At 46.2% G+C, this 14,308-nt stretch overlaps 1 protein-coding gene across 1 annotated transcript; it reads right to left on the bottom strand.

Annotated features, from left to right (window-relative positions):
* Nucleotides 1–314: 314 nt before the first annotated feature.
* GUSB (glucuronidase beta) lies at nt 315–13,850 on the bottom strand. The gene is made up of 12 exons (XM_074922914.1): nt 13,626–13,850; nt 11,757–11,945; nt 11,117–11,298; nt 10,450–10,592; nt 9,747–9,934; nt 8,692–8,844; nt 7,777–7,955; nt 7,233–7,379; nt 5,983–6,067; nt 4,252–4,428; nt 3,558–3,693; nt 315–2,316 (listed from the first exon to the last, which is right to left on the bottom strand). Exons 1-12 carry the CDS (start codon nt 13,848–13,850, stop codon nt 2,159–2,161), a joined length of 1,962 nt encoding a protein of 653 aa, XP_074779015.1. The 3' UTR covers nt 315–2,158.
* Between the last annotated feature and the right edge of the window lie 458 nt (nt 13,851–14,308).

The following is a 14,308-nucleotide window of genomic DNA, read 5'->3' as shown; positions in this document are numbered from 1 at the left end:
AAGGGTTAAAGCACTTGGGTCCTCAGAGATACCAGTTTATAGAGTTTCTGCAACTTCATTGTGTCTTGATGAATGTTGTGTGCACATTGGTGTGTAAAGGTTGAGCAGCGTTGACTTGAGGCTTTAACTGTTTACAGTTCTTTAAGCAACATGCAAAAAAACCCCTGTTAAGTATGTTATTTTTATCCCTTCCTGCTTCTCTTGGTTCTGTAGGTCTGCTTTAACTCCACTCCAACAAGATGACAAAGTGTCTGGAAACTGCTGTATGTTTTCCTGGATTGGGGGGAGGGAGGGAGGGAGCTTTTGTGGAGGGGTTGGATAGGTGGCTTGGGTTTCCAATTGCACTGAGCTGTTAAGAACAAGCAGGAGCTAAGACACTGAAATGTGTGCTTACCATACGTGTGGATATTAAACTTTGCGTCTGTTTTGTTGGACTGAAAGTAATGGCTTTCTCTTCTGCAACCACAAGCCCTGTGTGTTATCACAGGGATCTGAGCCCTAGTTCTTAATGAGTTAACAGTGTCAAATCTTTATCTGTATTTTGATGTGGCAGCTGTTGGTATGTCATGTCTGTTGAAATGGGGAAGAAAATGGGTTTTTTAAAAAAATTATGTCTAGATTGAGAAATTGAAATTACTTTCAAACACTGGTAGTGGGCTTAAATATGGTGTTCACTCTTCTACCACGGTACATTTGAGCAAGTGTCTTTTTCACTGTGGATAGACTTTCATATTCTCGGGTTTCAGTTATACAGAAAATCTGCAGACCTAACACAGTATAAGGAATGTTGAGAGTATGTTTCTTTTTTTCCTTAAAAACTCAAAAACTGTTTTGAAGTCTGCAGTCAACATGTATGTCCTTATTCTACATGTGGCAGTGTGGAAGGTGTTGTTGGTTTGTAATGTACCACATCTAAAAAGAGATTTGGCCACCACACGACATAAGAGCAAATATTTTCTCTCTATTGGCAGATGTTTTGGTCACTTAAGATACTAGCAGAAGAGCCAGTTGCAGAAAAAATAATCGTAACGGTTTCACATAGTATCTGTGAATCAGAATAATGAAGCTACATAATTGTGCCAACTTCCAAAATTCAGTAGGCAGCCTCCAGTTTTGTGGTTCTGCCACAGGTGACGCTGCTCTGGGGACAACCCTGGGATGTTGCAATAAGAAGTTTGCAAATAAAGTGTTCTGAACTCTTCTGTGAGTATTGGCATAATGTGTTACAGGCTAAAGCCTGGCCTTCAGTGTCCTTTTAAGACTGGTGTGCAGCCTGAAAGGGATGTTACTACACTACATTACTGTCTAAAGTATTGTGTGCGCATTAATTTACACATTGCCCTACCCCTGAATGCTTCAGGCCAATATCAAAAAAGTTTAAAACAAAGCATCTAGACTACTATTACTGTAGTGCATAGTGACAATTTAATATGAAGGAAGCCCTTCCATGCTGGAAGGTAAAACCACATGTAATAGCGGCAGTTCTGGTACTGTGAGTAAAATAAATAATTTTAAACAAAGTTAAATTGATGTAGTACCTACCTATCTTAACGTATTCCACCTTGCTGCTGTAGTATGAATTCCATACTGTACTGGAGTATGCTGGGTATCCTCACAGAAGCAGTGGTTCACAGACCTCCTGAATGCTGTGAGCTCTCAGAATTTCTCAGCCAGCCACATACATTCTTTCTGAGTGTGAGAAGCTATATAAATTGTGCTGTTTGGTAATTCTGTGGACAATGTGCTGTGATCTCAGTAGTGTAACTGTTAGGGGAGTATAACTGGAAAACCTCAATTGCATTGGAGGGACGTGATGTTTATTTAGAGTAACTTGGATTTATTTTTTAAGTCTTCAGCATTGATTTGTGTCATGTAATATTTTTTTTTTTTTTGCCATAAAAAGATACCTCAGTCAGGATCTCTAACGTCAGCTCCTTGAAACTCTGAATATTCATTTTACTACCTGGAGACAGGAAGCCTACAGACATGGGCTAAGCACAGGAAACTAGTGTTTCTGATCTGCTTTGTATCATAGTAACTACTTCAGGTGGACTAGAAATTGCATTAGACTTGCAAGACTTGAGTCAGACATAAATATTTTTTAAACAAATTTAATGAACAAGTTCAGCATAGTACGCAGCCATTACACCTATTGATTTCATTTCAGAAAGAGGGCATGTGATTTTATTATAGGAGGAAGACAGCTTGATTCATTTGCAATCTTCCAGTACCTTTCTCTAAGAACAAATGCAGCTGATTTGGGCTGTCGTTGGCGGGTAAATATTCCTTTCTTGTTCCCCAAAACACGTGTGGTCCCTGTAGAGAAGTTATAAAATAAAGCAAGTATATGTAAAATGCTCTTAAATCCTCTACTGTGAACTGTTACAATGTATGTACTAAATCAGGTTAGGAGGAAGAGACCTATGCACTTTCTTCTACACGTAGTCAGGTACAGTGGGGAACGTGGCAGATGTAACTTGTGTCAGCTTGGCAAGATTAATTGATGTAACTGAGCAATATAACTGCAATTCATTGTATTTACAACTGGTAAGTTGATGACAGTTGTTTCAGGTGTGCCCATTAACTTGATCAGTATTATATTTAGAGCAGATACTCCTTCTGCCATTAGTTCCACCTTGAAATTTGATGGTGAAAATGTTGATTACTAGCTATTTGTACTGTCCTTTAGTGGTGTCTGTAGCCTTTTTGCCTGTTTTAGTTTTCATAGGAAACTAGAAGAGATGATTGCAACGTGCAGAGACATGGAACTGCATACGTGTATATGAACTTGTCTACGTTTTCTCCATCCTCCTATTTGAAAATGGTATTCTTTTTCTGACTGCTTCTCTGTGATGACTTAGCTTTCTAATGCTTATACTGGTGCTCTACAGATTATTCTGAATGGTGTTTCTCTGCCTGAAATGAATGCTGACTGTTCACCACCCTAACTCACTACAGGTGGCATATGCATAACTGGTTCCTTACTAGGTCTCCTTCTGAGTTGTAACAGTTTAATTTCTGTGTGACTGTCTGCACTGTAAATTAAATAATGCCCCATACTTTGCAAATGCACTGATTTATTAATTGTGGATGGAGTGTCATGATAGACTGTTGTCTACCAGTGTGGCATCTGGTCCTCTATTGCTAAACCTCTATACCAAGTTAGTAATACATTATTTAAGGTGCTCTGTTACTAAGGGCAGTTGTAGATGAAATATGAAGCAAGTGAGACACATCCCTAACAGCTGACTGAATTGAGGATGGCCAAGAAATGGAAGTAATTTGGGTCTGCTCACAAGCTTCCCTTGCATTCTGCCCTGGCACATTGTGTCATCTCCTGGTGGGACATCTAAGAGCTCAAGTGGGAGAGAGAATATGCATTAAGTGCAGGAGGACATCCCCTCTTGGCTCTGGTCATGCTAGACTTTGTCATAGAAACCAGCTGTGCTCTGTCTTGGTAAGCAGAGGGCCCTTCTGTCCTACCCTACAGCACAGTATTCTTCGTGTGTCATAAACCATGCAAGAAGGATGGAGAGTTGTTTAGAATATAAGCTTACCTTGATTAGTCATAAAGTCAGCAAAATTCCATATGAGCTCCCCAATCACATACTCTTTCCTCTTTTTGTCAAAAACAGAATGGTACTCTCTTAGCATAGCTTTCTGATACTCCTCGCTGAACATAAGAGGTGGATCCTACAGCCAGAAAAAAGAGGTGGCCTTGAATGAAGGTTAATCTCAGCAAAGGCTCCATATGTTAACTTCCTATTTACTTCCTGAAGACAAGCTTTATAGTTGCTTGGTCTTTTCATTGCTGCTGCATTAAGAATGGCTATATAGTGACAATTAGCAACTACTGAAATTACAAGGGGAAATGCACATAAAATATGAATACAATGCCAGATACACCTGGGGGGGAGTCTGTGGTTTGGCTTGGTAATGGTGTTTTGTCACCATAGGTCTAGGAGTGCCACCCCCTTCTGTGCAGGGTGGCATCATGAAATGAATGTCTAGTCTCCAGTGTCCTCTCTTCCAATTAAGCATTTTCTAGAAATGCCAAGGGACAGATTTCAGAGTGCTCAGTGCTTTTAGTCAAAGGTTTCAGTAGATTTCCTTGGAGCAGGATTAAAATTCTGGAGTCTTTTTGACACTCACAAGTCAGGCTCAATGGTACCCATCTCTCTGAGTTCAATTTTGCTGACTCTGTAAGAAGAGCAGTGGTTTTTTTCCATCTAGGGCATATATAACACTTACACTGTGAAGTCCAGGAACCGAGTCTGCTCCATATTCACTCTGGATAATGGGTTTTTGGTAGGTTTTATACCAGTTCTCAAACTGTGTTGTGAGTTGTAGTGGAATAACCTCCAGGTGGCCTGGGTCGTGATACCAGGAGAAGTAGCTATTTACACAAATTACATCCACATAAGGAGCCTACAGAAAACAAGGTGAGAGTGTTTTGTCACAGAGCTCGAAGTAGACGACTCACTCATAAAGCTAAATCCTCCTTTTGGTTCGTTTCATGGAATACAGTTTTATTACACATAGAATAAAGTCTTTTCCCCCATCACTCAGGTCCTCCCAACATGACACCTCTCCCAGAAAGAAGGCAGGATAAATTTAATAAGCTAATAGCATATTAATTTGGCATTTTTCTTACGGACTTAGGAAGTCACAGCAACAAGACAAAATCAACCCATTTCATCCTCAGGTTTATTAGAAGTTTTTGAATTTCCAAGATGTCTCTGGCTTGCTGGTACATTTTAGATGTACTTTTTTTGAGTATTGGAATGTGATTACCAAGTTAGTGGTCAAATATTTTGACTAGCAACTAAATTTGTGCATCGATGGTGCAATACTAAAGACTAAGCATTCTGCAAGTTATATGCCATTTCTACCACATGGACAGTATGATAAAAGGGCACAAAGCCCACTAAAGATAAAGTGATGTTGTATGTAACTTGTTCAATGTTCTCTTAACATGTTTTGTAATAAAAGAAAAAAAGTTCTAATATCACATCAGTGTATGAGATCTGTTCTTTGGTTTTGTTTTCCTGTGTCTCCTCAAGCTCGTGGGGATGGGATGTCAGAGTCTGTGTGTGCCTGATGAAACAGCAATAGCCAAGAGCAGATCCTTGCTGGGTTCCTTCTAAACTAAGGCCAGCAGTTTTATTTTCCTGGGGTGGCAAGGAACAGACCTCTCATTCAAGGAACAGAAGGCCATTCCTGCCAATGGTAGGACAGCTTGAAAGAAATACAAAGAATAACCTGTAAGAGGGATGGGGTAGTATCATGTACCTACACACTCACCTGCTAGAAGTGTTGTACAGTAGTGACAAATCTTGTAAAGCCACCTTGAAAAATTAGAAATTGCATAGGAACTACTCCAAAAACAAATGCATGCATGTTAAAGATCCTTGGTTCATGCTGTGGCCAGTTTAAGGCACAGACATGCAAGAAAAGTCCATGTTGGCTATTTATGCAGCTCTAGGACTTTAATTATGAAGCTGGAAGAGCTTCAAGATTATTCAGCGTTAACAGACATCTGCCAAATAAGATCTAGAGCAGTTTAAAGCAGGAATTAAAGCAAAGCTTTCTTCATTTAGACTTCCAGAAGGTACGTTAGCATTTTTAAAGAGGTTTAAGCTTTGGTTTAATTGCAAGTGAAAATCCTGAGCATTAGTAAACACAATCAGTGGAACAGTGAAGTATGACAGCGTTAATGGCATCCAGGGGTCTGATCCTGCATACTTCATGCAGGACAAAGCAGTGTTCTCGCTTAGAGGTATTCTTTTTTTTCAGCTGGACTAAAACTACAGGATAAGGTGCTTTACACTAGAAACAAAAATGTAAGTTTTCTTCTGCCTCTCCCTGTCAAATACCTCCAGTAAACTTGAGGAGGTGGGGGGAAAAGGACTGTAAAACAAATGACAAGAAGAAATTTGATGTATGAATTTAAAAAAAAGCTAGAAAATAAAGTAAACTTACACCATGGTCAAGAGCGTAATTGACATCTGTCACAAAGGTTACTGGTCTGGAGGGATCGAGAGCTTTAGTGTGAGCTATCACTGTCCTGTTTGCAAACAGTAAAGCAAGAGTTCAACACCACTCTGGAGAAGCACAGCCCCATTTGCCCAATCTCTCTGTCCTTCCACCCCCCCTCAACAGTTGGAACTGCTTTTGATTTAGCAGACAGAGTATTTTTAATTAAATACTGCAGGACGCTTAGTGATCATCTGCTATAAAGCGCCTGCAATTCTAGCCAGTTCTGTAGGAGTATAAATATCTTGTCAAGGAGACTGTCTGCCACAAAGCTGATTGCTGTCCCACCTGAATAAAGACCAGAGTGGAAGCATTCCAAACATGGACATGTTAATTTGTCTGCTGGTGCCAGCAGCTTAGATGTTGGGACAGGGACTTTGAAGACAAAAAAGAAAGAAAGGTAATGGGAGGTTTCTGAATAACTCTCGGGCTGTGTTCCTACAAAAGCACAAGGTCCCAGCCCTGCACCACAGCAGGCAGAGCAGTCACAGGTTGGCTGCTTTTGAGAAAACTCCGAATGAAAGTGATAAGAGAGAAGGGGAAGGTCAAGCTCTGCTGCTACCTCGACATTGCAGGAGGGTGATGGATCATTCTGAAGAATGAAAATTCACAGTTACATCTTAATGCACTTACAGCTGCTACCCCATTACAGAAATGACTCTTGGCTAGCCAAAGCTCAAATCTCTTTAAAAATAAAACCAAGGAGTCTGTAGGGACTCGAAGCAGTGGCTTTGAAGTGAGCTGTCACAATCCCCTGCAGACCAACTAACTAGCACTAACTGAAGAACTTCATCTTCAGAATTAAAGGCTTATTATTTTACAGCTTTGCTGCAATTTTCAAATAATTTAGCACTCATCTTCCACTGGTAACAAGGAATATCCTGTTCCCATCAGGTCTGCTTTTGCTTGACCCTTACTTACGTCAAGAAGAGATGCTCAGACCAAGTGGACTCATGGTAATTTTGCAGAGCCTTACTGGTTCAGAAACAACAAACTGAGAGTGTTGTGTGGTTCTGAGCATCAGTTCAACACATGCAGCAGTTACACTTTTAGTTTGTATCTGTGGGTACTGTTTCAGGGTTCTCAAAAAAATGCTTGCCCTCTCTTTGCTACTTCTCTGTGCTATCCCAAAGGAAGAAGATGCATCATTTGTCAAGATTCAAGCCTCAGCTCTCTGTAAAAGCAGATGCACTTACTTGAAGTAGTAACCTGCTGGGGGCAGCTCCGATGCCGGCTCGTTGGCTACTGACCACATCACAACCGATGGCCTGTTCTTATCCCTGCGGATCAGCTCCTCCATCACAACAAGATGATGCTGCAAGGACTTGTTCCCAAAGCTCTCGCTTAAAGACAAAAGGAGGTGAGACCCGGTGAGGTGAGGGTATAAAATCCATCCCCTTTGTCTTTCCCTGTGAAAACTCAAGTCTCTGGGGTGTATAAGCACAGCTGAGCCTTGATACTGAATATGGCTTCTGCCCTACTACCCCAAAGCCTGCTGCACAGTTCAGGGCTGTGGTTTGGGCTCATTAATTGAGCCAGACTGAATGACGTGATGGCCATGTGGCAAAACGCCCTCCGGTTGCCCAACCTCACCAGGCACACGTGGCGCAACAGGCTGATTTCCAAATAGAGCAAAGTACTTCCATTATCAAGACAACAGGCGCTGTGGGACGGGAGGGGGATTGTGTAGCAGGGATGAATATAAAAAGAAGGGGAAGGGTCCTTTGAGCAATTGCTTACGACATTTTAATGCCCACTCCTGGGCACTCGTCGATCACCACAATGCCGTAAGCATCGCACAGGTCCATGATCTCCTCAGCGTAGGGGTAGTGGCTGGTGCGGAAAGAGTTCGCCCCCAGCCAGCGCAGCAGGTTGAAGTCCTTCATGACCAGGGGCCAGTCGAAGCCTTTGCCACGGATCTGGGGGGGAGAGAGACATGGCACCCTGTCACACTGCCGGGCTGAGGCTTCTCCTCACCCCTTAGCGGGGCACCACCGCTTCCCTGCTCACTCCCAGAGCGTTTCCAGCCTCGGGTACCCTTCCTAGCTGACTGCTCCACCTCTCCGAGCAGTGTCTGCCTTTCTGCTGGCGCTGCTGCTGCCCGGCATTTCGGAGAGGTGCCTCCCTCTCCCTCCCTCTGGTGTTACCCATGAAGTGGGCTGGGGAGGACAGGGTGAAGGAGGATCCTGGACCTGCAGGACTCTGCCTGTGAGGAGAGCCCGTGCCCGCTGCTCCTGAGGCGAGTGGCCTGGCAGGCAGCGTGGGCAGGGACAGAGCAGCTCAGCCTGCAGCTCTGCCACCGCTCAGACCTCCCCCCCACAGACTTTGTTCCCAGCATTTTCCAGCGTGGGGAACCTGAGCGCTGCTATTTCTGATGGAAGCAATGGCCGGAGGGTCATTTTAGCTCCTCTGCCAGCAAACACGGGCTTGCCCGTGAGCCCTGAGAGGGATGTTACGACTATAGCAAGGCTGGGCATAGTGTCCCTTTAATGCTGTCAGAAGTTCACCCCAGCTCCCCGCAACAGCTCCCAGCTTGTGAGAAGGGTGTGAGGAAACGGCCCCTTGGAGTGGAGAGGGGAGTCAAGAGTGAGTGCTGCCTCAGCAGCATGAAGCCAGGTGTCACTAGGGCCCTCACTGTGGGTACCACACACTTACATCTGCATCTTCGTGCTTGTTGACGCCATGGAAGTAGAAGGGCCTGCCGTTGATGAGGAACTGGGTGCTGGTGACATGGACGGTGCGGATGCCGACCGGGAGTGTGTACACATCCTCCAGCAATGCCCCGTTTGCCTGTGCCTGCATTTTCACCTGGATTTTCAAGGGGGAGACACAAGTGACATGATGGGCTTTGCAAGGATGCCCGGTCCTCCCTTGCCCTCGTCTGTAAGGGCTACCTTGACCTCCCATCCATTTCCTAGCCCTGCTCCTCCAGCCACCTCTTGTGGTCCTCAGGAAAGGAGCAAGGTCTGACTTAACAGAAAATAGAAATCCAAGCTGGGGAGGCTGAAGGATGGGAAATGAACCCTGGATGACCCTTCTGGGACTTGTTCACCCCAAGAGCTTCGGTGTCTTTTCCCATTACTCATTCATGCCGTTTCATCCCCCTAGGCAAGACAGCAGTACACCTCTCCCACCCTGCACCTTGATACCTGGCAATGACTGAAATGTCATCTGCTCACAAGAGATATGAACCTGAGCCCCTGGAAACTCACAGCAGCTCATCTGCCCTGATTTTTGCACCTAAACGTCACTACGCATCCTTAACTCACAGTCTTCCAGGCTCGTGCTACTGAAGCTGAACTCTTGTCTTGGGAGTGGGAAGAAAGCTCACCGCATAGCAAAGCATGTGGAAGAGGTTAGCAGCCTGCTCCTCAGAGACTCTACTCTCAGCTTTCACAATACCTCCTCCCCTGTACTGTCTCAAACAGTCCTTTGCAGGGGATGGATTGACCCTAAATGTGAAAGGCAAGCATCCTGGAGTGCATGCACGTGCTCCAGGCGTGCCTTTCTTCTCGCTGACAGCCTTTCAGTTCAGCACCCGGGAAGCTGTCAAAGCTTGATTTGATTACTGCATAATTAGCAATGCCACTCTGGTTGCCTGAGCAGGATCCGTGAGAGAAGATGAGTAGGGAGGATGGGCCATGTGGCAGTTCCTTAACTCTATTAGACCGTCAGATGGAATGCACACAGAAAGGAAATGTCACTGTTACCTCTAAGGAATAGCGGTATCCAGGGTTCTCGTGCATCAGATAAGGCCACCAAAGATTTGGGTTCAGAACTTTTAGCTCTCCACTTGGCCCATCGCCTGTAGCAACCACCTTCCCCTCTTGGTCACGTAAACTCAGGGACAAGGAATAGTGTGTGCTGCCAACAACCGACACCTGGTATTGCACCATTGCTGGTTCAAAGGAAACAAAAGACAATCAGAGACTGCTGCAAAGGAAAAAATATATGCAAGAAATGTTGAAGGGTTTTCACATACAGCAGCATTAAAATTTGAGGGAGATGTAGAACAACAACGGAGTGGCATGAATTGAATGTAAGAAGAACAACCTGTCTGTCTTGAGGTCCAGGAGTTTCCAGAAAGATTTGTGTGTCACAAAACTCTGTTTCTTAGAGATAATCCTGCTTTAAGTGGCAGGAAGGTTGCCCTTACTGAGAAATTCTACTTCGAGAAACACCTGATCATCCTTTCACTTCAACAGCAGTCTCCTGCAAGCACTTTTTTTCTTATTGCTTCTGAACTCTTTACCATATTCTTGCAGCTGCTGAGCTGTGCAACAGAACAGCTCAGGTTGAAGAGAAAGCCACTATGAAACAAATTCAATCAGACTTTTGCAGGATATTTTTTCTGCTGCCCTTGTCATCTCCATTTGGGGCCTGAGGTAGCTGCTGTAATTGTTCTGGACCTACCAACACTCTCTGATGAAGTAGTTGTCACAGTAATATCATCTATGTAGACAGAAGGAGTGGTGTAAAGCACAACCGGGCGATGGATTCCAGCATAATTAAAGAAATCAAACCTGATGTTCTGTACAAAATAGTTCTTGGGATACCTGAGTGAGCAAGACAGGAGAAATGGCTGCATTATGCTTCATTACACAAGGACTAAAGGCAGCATATGGATGCTAGCAATGTAAAATAGTCATGTAATAATAGATGCCAGCTGGTAAAATAGTCTTTATAACAGGATGGATCTATCTTTCAGTAGTGCTACTGCTGCTACACCGAAGGGGACTACCACTCAACAAACATCTAGTGTCTGAAGAGGTCTGATCCTTTAGGATAGCTGGTACTTGCAGTTTCCAGCTGAATTCAAGCTTCTCAAATCTGCCATTGATACAACTTGGTGAATTACTTAACCTCAGCGTCCTGCGTATAAAACAGACGCAATAACTCAGTGCAGATTCCTCATGGCACCAAAACTCGAACTCCTCCCTGCTCAGCTGATGAGTTTCACCATAAATACAATCCCATGATTTGTAAGTTGCTTGGAGGGTCTTATGAACCAGTAGCTGAATAAATTCCCATTCTCTCATCCCTGGGATAAGCTCAGCAGCGCAGAGCTTTAGCAACTCACCTTGTTTTGTCATTCATGTACTGAATTGACCCCGGAGGCAGAGTATGGGGTGTCAGAGTGTTGTTGAGCGCGACAGTGATGCGGCAGGGGATCCCTGGACTGCCCTGGATGACGCTGCTTATATCTGCTTCAAAAGGGAGGTGACCCCCCTCATGCTCCATGACTTGCACTCCATTGACCCACTGCAAGAAAAGACACCTGTGAGCCCAAGCAGCAGTTACTGGGTTTTTGTAGCAAGCATAGCAGGGAGAAGGGAAGGAGCCCAGCAAAGGGCAGTCAGGATTCCCAGTAACACCGAACCTCCTGGGCTCTTACTCCTTGAGGGATCAACCTAGCAGCCCTTCCATAACTGGGAGCTAGGTCTGGGTCACGTACAAGCAAGTGTCACTGAGAGACATTGTTTTTGGCAGATCCTGTAGCAAGGAAATGTTTTAGTTACTAGTCCTGATACTGGAGGATCAGAAAAGAGAGGCTTGGGAAGCCTGGCCAAGTTCTTGACTCGAGGAAACTAGCCAAGCGTTAAGAAAATAGCAACCGGATAAAAAATCTAGGCAGAGATGTGTTTGCTGAAGAAGTCACAGGACAGATTTTAGCGCAGCAGGATTTTGGAAACACACGGACAATCTCCTGTGCAACATACCACAATGGAGTAGTAATGGGCACTACCAAAACGGAGCACCACTCTGGTGTTGAGGTCATCCTGAAGCCAGCGGAGAGGAAGCTGCACCTCTTTCTCATACCAAACCCAGCCGATGTAGTTCTCCAAGCTGGGGTCTTGAGTGATATCGTTGAAGCTGGCAGGCACTGGCATGTCAATCACAGGACCGGTCTGGCAGGAATTGCACAGAAAGGGAGGGAACAGATCATTTATTATAAAAAAAGCAATTTTACATCTTGGCTGTCCAACCTGTACTGCTGGAGGTGTCCCCTTCCACTGACAGTCCTACAATCCCTCTGCCAAGCAGAAATACTTGGAAAAACCTGTTTAGAAACTGGCGTGGTATGTCACAGGTCCTATACAAAGTCCTGCTTAAGACCAGGCCCAGGAACCTGCCTGTTCCTACAGGAAGAAGCTGCTCTTATCTTTTTCCTCTCCTGATTTTATTAATGGCTCTGATATAGCAGAATCAGAAAAGTGAGGGGGAAAAAACTAAATGCCCAGGTCATTGTGTTTCAGCCTGGGACTTCCCACAAACTGTAGTTTTTCCTGCACAGCTCTAGCTGTTTGGTGTTGTGGTGTCAGAGCTGTAGAAGAAGGGTGACAAGAGTCATGGACATTTTGGGCCATATCCTCCAGGGTAGGTCCGTGGAGACTGTCTGGGATGAGTCCAACCTTTCCCACTCCCTGAAAGCAACAGAGACTCCTTCGGATTACAATAGAGTCAATTCACTTGCTTATTTTTAATATAAGGAATAGAGGCTGGCAGCGTTGTAATACATTTAACACTGAGGTAACCGGATGATATTGCAAAGCAGAGCTGTTCATTTTTAGCACCTCCTGTGCTCGTGATGTTGAACAAACGAAGTGCTGCAGCAGCTTCCCCTTTCCTAGGGAAGCCTTTCCACAGAGAGCGGAACGAGGAAGGTCTGAGCACCCAGGGGTGAGCATCACGTGCGTGGCTGACTCAGCACTGAACTGTACCCGCACTGCAGAGGAACTCAGCATCCTTATTAGACATCAGAAAACCCTAGCAGGGAAATCCTTGGACGGTGAAGTGGAGTTTCTAGTATCTGATAGAGGATAAACCTTGACTGGGATGGCCATAATGTGCATCTCCTTCAGAGGGATTCTCTGATGTCTAAAGTAGGTTGAACGTACACATCTAAGTCTCCCCTTGCGGGGGGGGATATTCCAGGATTCCTCTGCTCTGGTCTCTTTTTGCAAAACTTCTAGCAGCGCAGCACCTGTCAGCTCTTCTTCCATAATTCGGCCAAAAAAAAAAACCGGCCAAAGGGCTAAACCAGAAAAGACGGACACAGACATTTTATGCATAGAATACATCACTTCTTTCTTTTAGGTAACGGTGTTAATTTCCTAACGGATTTCGGTTCCACTACAACTTGTTTATGTGCGCTCAGCTACTTCGGAACAAATAACTGAAGAGCGCCCTTTGCAGGCGTGTTTTGGTTTATGCTAACCGCCGTGCAGAGGCAGCCTTGCTGCCGCAGCGCGGGGGTTCCCCCGCAGCGAAAGGTCCCTGCGGCTCACGCAGAGCCGTTCGGGCTTTAGCGCAGAAGCGGGATAGTCGGAGCCTGGCCGGTAACTCGAAGCCTCTGAAGAAAAACCTCCGCACCGCGGTGAGACGCTTCGCGGGGGGCGGGGAAGGGGCGAAGAGCCGCCGCCCCGCAAGGCTGCGGCGGGGGGGAAGGGGGAGCGGTGCTCCCGGGGCAGAAGGGCAGCCGGGCTTGCAGGAGGGCCCTTCCCGGGGGGGAGCGCCCCGCTGCCGCGCCGCCCCGCCCCGGGGAAGCGGCAGCCCCTGCCCGCGCCCCGCTCCCGGCCCCGCGGTACCTGCCGGAGCGGCTGCCGGTACCAGCGCTGCACGAAGCCGGCGTCCCTGCCCGGAGAGAAATCGGCGCGGAAGCTCCAGAGGCCGCCGAGGTCCTTCCGCTCCCGGGAGGGGGTGTCCCGGGGGTAGAGCATGCCGCCCGCCGCGCCCGCCGCCAGCAGCAGGAGCAGGCGGCAGCCCCCCGCCACGCCGCGGCCCGCCCCGCCGCCAGACGCGCCCGCCGCCATCTTGGTTGTGGGCAGTGCCCGGCCGCGGGGCGGTCCCGCCGCGGCGGGAGGGGCCGAGCGGGGCGGCGGCGGGGGGCGGCCGGTCACCGCCGGGGACGCTCGGGCAGAGGCTGGGCTGTGCTGGGCATCGGGCGTTTGTTTCTTCATTCATTCATTCATTTGATTACTTACTTTTATTTCTTTTCAGAGTCACCTGTTGAAGCGGGAGGACAAGAAGTTTTTGCAAGTGGCAGAGAGCACCGATAGCGATCTCTGCGTTAGAAAACCACCTCTGGACTCCTCCGTGAAGCATGATAACATTTTCTGTTCAAAACACATCCCTCAGACTTCGTGAGGAATAAAGCAGGACAGAGAAAACTATCACAGGGGCAAGGGAGGAAGGAAATGCCATCAGACCGATCTGAATGTTACAGTACACGTGTTTGTAGCCTGTGTCTGTGTCCCGGATGAGAACACAC

The sequence above is a fragment of the Athene noctua genome, chromosome 19 (assembly GCF_965140245.1).
Source record: "Athene noctua chromosome 19, bAthNoc1.hap1.1, whole genome shotgun sequence".
Classification (NCBI taxonomy): Eukaryota; Metazoa; Chordata; class Aves; order Strigiformes; family Strigidae; genus Athene; species Athene noctua.
Note: the sequence above shows the minus strand (reverse complement) of the source record. Positions and strands in the feature narration are given on the sequence as shown.